The following is a 6,916-nucleotide window of genomic DNA, read 5'->3' on the forward strand; positions in this document are numbered from 1 at the left end:
AATTTAAACTAATGGGTCTAATTTCAAGTAGACAAGTTAGTTCTTAAAACACCGAGAGACAATAAACTAGTTTTAAGATTGTATTTTTTTAATAAAACAATGTATTTATTCTGTTTTACGATTCACCAGTAAAGCTGAAAGTACCGTTACAAGTACTAAGCCTATCTTAACGTTGTAGTAATAATTTACACCATTAAACTCTTAACTTTTAAAACTTTGCCCGTCTTACTTTTATTTACTAATCTTATTACATTTAGTTATTATTTAATTTTTTACCTAAATTACTACAAATTATAATAATATTCATTAATTTCCGAAATCTATATTAGCTTAACTTTTCAACGTCTTCTGTCGCGCATCATCATATAGTTCCAAACGAAAATATTCAATTTTATCACAATAACTTAATATTTATGCATATTACTATCAGAGGGTGCAACGGGTATAGGACACCAGAGCCCTCAGCACACGTCTTCACACATCAAGAATGGAGAAAGTGGAAACCAGTTGTAACAACAGTGGTTAATGGGGGGGCAAAAATATCTGATACAGGAATGCTGTGTGCTTCAGTAAACTGCAAACGAAGAAATTATGGTGTGTATCAAACACACTTAAAGTTAAACACAAATATTGCAATGTTAAAGATAAAATGAGCGATTAGTGATTTATTAAGTGGGGTATGGTTATGGCTGTTCGTATGACGTCATACTCATAGAAACATCAGAATAGGTAGTAGGAGTAAGGAAGTACTATCTTTAAAAAGTTTTAATAAGCCACGCTGCTTACGATTTCAATTATTTGAATTTCTTTGGACTCTGGTTTTATATGTTTGTTTGTGACAAGCAATGTTGGTAATACAAAAATACAGTTTATTGATAGGCCTAATGCCAGTACTGCTAGTGCTATTACTAGTAGTGGCATTGTGCCAACTTGGGTTACTGTAGTGTCGTTCAGTAGAAAACCGAATTACGAGGAAAGTCTACGTTACTGTACTATTTCTAACTTCCATTAGTTCAAGATCAATACTTGACAGTGTTATTATTGTAGTACCAGGTACCGTAGAATTATAGAAGTTACTAATTTTGACAAAATGTTGTGTTTTCCACATGTTAACATGGGCAGTTCCTGTTTTTATATATTTCTACCTTATTACATAGAACAGACCACAAGGTCACTGTAATTTTCCCTTTTCTGAAGTTTTCGTATTTCTCTTGTTTAGGCTATACAATTTTTTGGGAGTGGCAGTATTTAAGATATTTTACAACAAGACCTAAGTGAACATATTCTTTAAAAATATGATAACTTAAGTACAAGAAAAATATGGTTTGTGCATTTCACTTATTACAATATATTCAGATTTCCATTCCGTATAAAATGTAAGCATTGAGTTGTTGGTTAGTCATGGAATGCATATATTATTTCTAGACTTAGTTTTGTTTTGTTTTTGTCAGGTAAACATTTAAAAGGAACCAGAAGTTAACCACAAACATTCAGCTTTTTGCCTGCTGAACACTAAGCAATGTAGGGAAGTTAGTAGCCAGACAGAATATTAAATAACTTTATTTTACAACTTTTAAACAAATATTATCTTAAAAGGAAGAATTTTTTATTATTTTAAATGAAGTTTCAAATGGCTTCTGCCTTTCCCAATACTCAGAATGAAAGAACATGCCCATCGTTAATTTGTCCATTATGTCTAGCTCAAAGTCTAGAACCAAAAGTTTTACCATGTTTGCACACATTTTGCAAATATTGCCTGGAGCAGTTCAATGAACTTAATCAAGACTCATTATCTGGGCATTTAAAATGCCCAACTTGTCAGCAAAAAATTTCTGCTATTTCAGAAAATTTAGGGTTAGACACTATAGTGTCAAATCTACTTATTGGGAACATATTAGAAGTGGTTAAGGATGATTTTGAGTATAAAAATGGTTTGAATGGACTAGAGATATCTCTAATTCTGTGCAGCTGTTGTGAAGAAGGAAACAATGCTGTAGGTCGCTGCCGAGATTGCAATGAATTGTTGTGTGAGAACTGTATTCAAGCACATCAACGTGTTCGTTTGACAAAAGAACACTATATTATACGATTTACAAATGATTTATCTCAGCATTGTACACCTTCTACTCAGCCTGTTGGAGGTCATTCCGACTATTATTGTGATGTACACAAATGTGAAGTGCTTAGACTGTTCTGTGATACCTGTAATGAACCACTATGTAGGGAATGTGCACTGAAATTACATAGAAGTCACAGTTTTGTCTATTTGCAAGATGCAATACAGAATTCCAAAGTTCTCATATTCAAATTACTGTGTGATGCAAAAGCAGGATTGCAGGCAATTGAGGAAAGCATTGAAATAACCCAACAGATGACAGACAGAGTAGAAGTCAGAGCCCAGAATGTTTCTGCTGATGTTCATGAAACAATACAAAGACACGTGAATGTTCTTGAAGAGAGAGAAAGAGAGTTATTGCGACATGTGGAAACCATTCGTCAAGTAAAAGGGAGATCATTACATTTGCAAATGGAAGACTTGAAAGTAGCGTTAGCAAAAATGACTCATATAGTGGAGTTTATCCAACATGTGCTTGATTCAGGATCAGATATTGATATTTTAAAAGCTAAAGACAAGGCATATACACAGTTGCATGAGTTAAGATATTATCAGAATCACTTACAGCCTCAGGAAGATGATAATATTCTCTTTACTCCACCAGACAATGCTCTGTTAAGTGCAGTTAGTGCTCTTGGTTTCGTCAGTAGTAGTGGTTTTGCTCCAAATTGTATTGCTGTGGGTGAAGGATTGAAATGTGCTCTTCGAGGTCGAATTTCTAATTTTACTGTCCAAACTAAAGATCATTTAGGTGATGTTCGACTTGTGGGTGGTGATCCATTCCATGCCGTTATTCAGGGTCCTGATGGAACATTATTTCGTGCTGATGTTGTGGATCATCAGAATGGTTCCTACTTAGTAAGTTATCGACCACAAACTGAAGGTCGCCACATTGTGTCTGTAACTTTGCATGGAATGCATATCCAACAAAGTCCATTTAACATTATGGTGCGATCAGGGAGAAATTACAGCACTATAGGACAAGTATTGTTTTCTTTTGGTAGTGAAGGAGATGGAGAAAGTCAGTTGTGTCGACCATGGGGTGTTTGCACTAATAGAGAAGGCTATATTATTGTGGCCGATCGAAGCAACAATCGTATTCAGATTTTTAACAGTGATGGATCCTTTCGGTACAAGTTCGGATTTCCTGGCTCTCGCCCTGGACAATTTGACCGACCTGCAGGAATAGCTACCGATGCTCAAAACAGAATTATTGTTGCAGATAAAGATAACCATAGAATTCAAGTTTTTACTTTTGATGGTACGTTCCTATTGAAATTTGGTGAAAAGGGAAGTAAAAATGGTCAGTTCAACTATCCGTGGGATGTTGCAGTAAACTCTGAAGGGCAGATTTTGGTGTCTGATACTCGTAATCATCGTGTTCAACTTTTTCAGTCAGATGGAACATTCATTAATAAGTATGGATTTGAAGGTGCTTTGTGTAAGCACTTTGACTCTCCTCGTGGTGTTTCTTTCAATCCAGAAGGATATATGGTTGTGACAGATTTTAACAACCATCGTATTCTTGTGATCCATCCAGATTTTCAGTCAGCCCGTTTCCTAGGCACAGAAGGACCCAACAATGGACAGTTCTTGCGACCACAAGGTGTAGCTGTAGATCCTGAAGGGAACATCATTGTTGCTGATTCCAGGAATCATCGAATTCAGATATTCCAACCAAATGGAACTTTTCTTTGCAAATTTGGAACACTAGGAAGTGGTCCAGGTGAAATGGATCGTCCTTCAGGTGTTTGTATCAGTCCTGATGGCCTCATTATTGTGGTAGATTTTGGAAACAATCGAATCCAGGTATACTAGGTAGAAACCTAAGACATGTGACTAAGGTTCAATTGATGTGTTACAATTTTTTTAAGATGTGAGTTCTCACAATATACATTTTTATAACTGTATCATGAAGACCATTAGTTAGATTTAGCCAAAGCTGAGGTGTATTTGTAATAATAATAAGAATATGAGGTATATATAGGCTTATAAATATTTATTGTAGGAGATGTTTTTATGTACAAAAATACATTCTGTTTATTAATTTACAAATATATGTAGAAATACTTATATTCTGGTCAAATATAAACCAATCACTTTGCTTATATTATGTTTAAAAGATGTTTTGAAAAGTTGAACTCAATGTAACACGAAGTAAAAAAAAAAGTTATCATTTATTGATGTACAATGTATTAGTAATTTAAACACAGAGTGTGTAATATTTTAAAGTTGTAGTTTTTACCTATTGTTGGAATAGAATTTCTGTAAAGCTTTAATAAATATATTTGTTTGGTATTGCATTATTTTAGAATGAGAAATTCTTAAAAAATGCAATTCCCCACAAACTGAGAGTCAAACTCAAACGTTTCAATATGTATTTGTTAGATAGCTTCATTAATTAGTTGGTTGTTATTTACAAGCAACATCAGGTGTTAAAATCATTGTAATTTCTTATACATGGAGTTTTTAAGTTATGTACTGTAATATACACAAGTTGTTAGATCTTTGAACTTGATTTATTAAGTTTGACAACAATCATAATGGAATCGCATTTTCATGGCTTGGATGTTTTTGGTAAAGATCTCAAAAGTTCCTGTTCTTTATAAGAGGCAAAGACTGTATTTGAACACACACAAGTTCTCCAAATTCTGAGGATATAGTTCTCATATGCATTCTGTTGAATATAACTGCATATCAGAATGTATTTCTGGTGAACATTCTGCATATCCTATACTAGTATCTCACATGTGTTCCTCTCAGGGATTTCTTGGAGTACATTGTTGATGACTTGTGAAACAGTAGTGTGTGTATTTTGTGTTATCTGTGGAATTATGTAATAATAACTTATCCATATTTATTTGCTCTTCAATTAAATTGTTTATTCAGGTATTGAATTTAACACTTGAAAACCAGTTTAATTCATTTATATATATGCCGACTAAACCAGTGTGCTATATATGTATAAGAACTCCATATGGAAGTGTCCCTTCCATGATGATAAAAACATAATAACATACCTTGAACCCTGAAATCCAAAAAGTAAATGTTCATTGTCATCTTCACTATCCCTGCTGTAAATGTCAGAGCAGGAATTTTTCTCCAACATCATAAATTCTGCCAGTCCAAGATGTATTCAGAGAAACAGTTTTATACGTACATATTTAACCCACTCCAGATCGGTGGCAATACATAACTTTGTAATCAGTTATAAGTATAGAGCACATGCATTCTCTCATACAAGGGTACAAGTAAAAAGTTCCTTGTTTTTTTTATTCCATATTAAAAGTGACGTAATATCATATAATGAACATCTCCATGTGGAATTCTTACATGTGTGTATCTAGAAAATATCGGTCAATTTCTATAATTCCATGTTCGTTAAAGTACAAAATACCTTCACTGTTCTAAACAAAACTGAACATTTTTGTGTTAGAAATTATAATTGCTTGTTTATATACTTTGTTTTTGTTTTCTACAAAATGAAATCCATGTTCAGTTGATACAAAAAGCTTTTCCCACTTCAACATTTGTCTCGGAGAACAACTTGTTCACAGCTTAGCTATTGATCAGTCAGTTAGAAACAGTTTATCTGGGTGAATTTTCTCTTTCTAATTCCTTATATTTTGTCAGGCTAAATATTTATTAGTCATGTTCATGTGAGTAAATGTGAAAATTCATAGAGCACTGTTATGTCCATTACTCCTCCTTTTTTATGTAAATAACATATTAGGTAATTTATCCTGTAATCTATTCATTCATGCTGATTGTGTGGCCTAAAACATTACTTCAAATGTTGCGTTGGAAGATAAAGTTGATTTAAGTAAAGCCTATGTTTTTTTTTATTATGATAAATATTGTACATTTTGCTTTTAAAACATTTTTCTCCATTGGAATACCTTTAATTATGTATTTAGACTATATGACTCTGAACATCTCTGTAACATTCATTCAGAATAGTTAACTATATATATTACTAATTCTCAAAATTAACATTTGTATATTTAATATAATCAATTCACTTAGGAATTTTTTGGATCAAATTGGGCAAATTTTAAGATGATTGACAAGCTAGTGCATATAAGGCAATAAATAAACCAGTTGTGGAAGTTGTTCAAAGTATTATCTGTATCATCTGGATGGAACTTGATATAGTACAGCCTTGTTCTTCTAATGAAAGTGAAATCAGTATACAGTTTTGCATGATTTTTATTGAAAAAAAAATCAGTTATATACATATTTCTGCTTAACTCTTGTTAAAACAGTTGTAGCTTTGATAATATATCTTATAAGATAAAACTCTCAAATTGGTCATCTAAAAAAATGAACACATTATGCTATAAGCTGGTTTCTTAAATTGTAATGTTCTAATCGCATGTTATTCCTGACACGATTCACACATTTTGTTAGAGTTTTATTACAATTAAAATATTATGTAGCTTTAGTTTTCTTATTTACCTGTTAAAAACTCAATTTATTCTGTTGTGAAAATGGATTGAATTGTATTCAATGAAGGTAATGTTAATAAAAGAAGTTTTAAAAGCTAATGGTAAATTATAATGCTGGTGTTAGTTTATACATACTCTAAAGATAAATTTCAAAATGTTGGGTAAGATTTTGTTCTATTTCCTATTTAAATTATTGTTTGATGTCTTTATTTTAATAAACTTAAAATAAGACCCGAAACTCGAGCGCTTTCGAATAGTTGACTATTCTTCTTCAGGAGAACAATTTTGATATTTACACTTGAAGACCACCACATGTCTGAACAAAATGTGCCTTTTTTGTCTTTTTAACAAC

At 32.4% G+C, this 6,916-nt stretch overlaps 1 protein-coding gene across 1 annotated transcript; it reads left to right on the forward strand.

Moving 5' to 3' along the window:
• Positions 1 to 340: 340 nt before the first annotated feature.
• On the forward strand, positions 341 to 4,058 carry LOC106464431 (E3 ubiquitin-protein ligase TRIM71-like). Its single transcript, XM_013924572.2, has one exon. It carries the CDS (start codon positions 1,619 to 1,621, stop codon positions 3,932 to 3,934), a length of 2,316 nt encoding a protein of 771 aa, XP_013780026.2. The 5' UTR covers positions 341 to 1,618; the 3' UTR covers positions 3,935 to 4,058.
• Positions 4,059 to 6,916: the final 2,858 nt, after the last annotated feature.

This window comes from Limulus polyphemus, unplaced genomic scaffold (assembly GCF_000517525.1).
Source record: "Limulus polyphemus unplaced genomic scaffold, Limulus_polyphemus-2.1.2 Scaffold1652, whole genome shotgun sequence".
Taxonomy (NCBI): Eukaryota; Metazoa; Arthropoda; class Merostomata; order Xiphosura; family Limulidae; genus Limulus; species Limulus polyphemus.

What these genes read in the sequence shown, in the direction of transcription:
- LOC106464431 (XM_013924572.2), top strand. Translation starts at nt 1,619, where the DNA reads ATGAAGTTTCAAATGGCTTCTGCCTTTCCCAATACTCAGAATGAAAGA.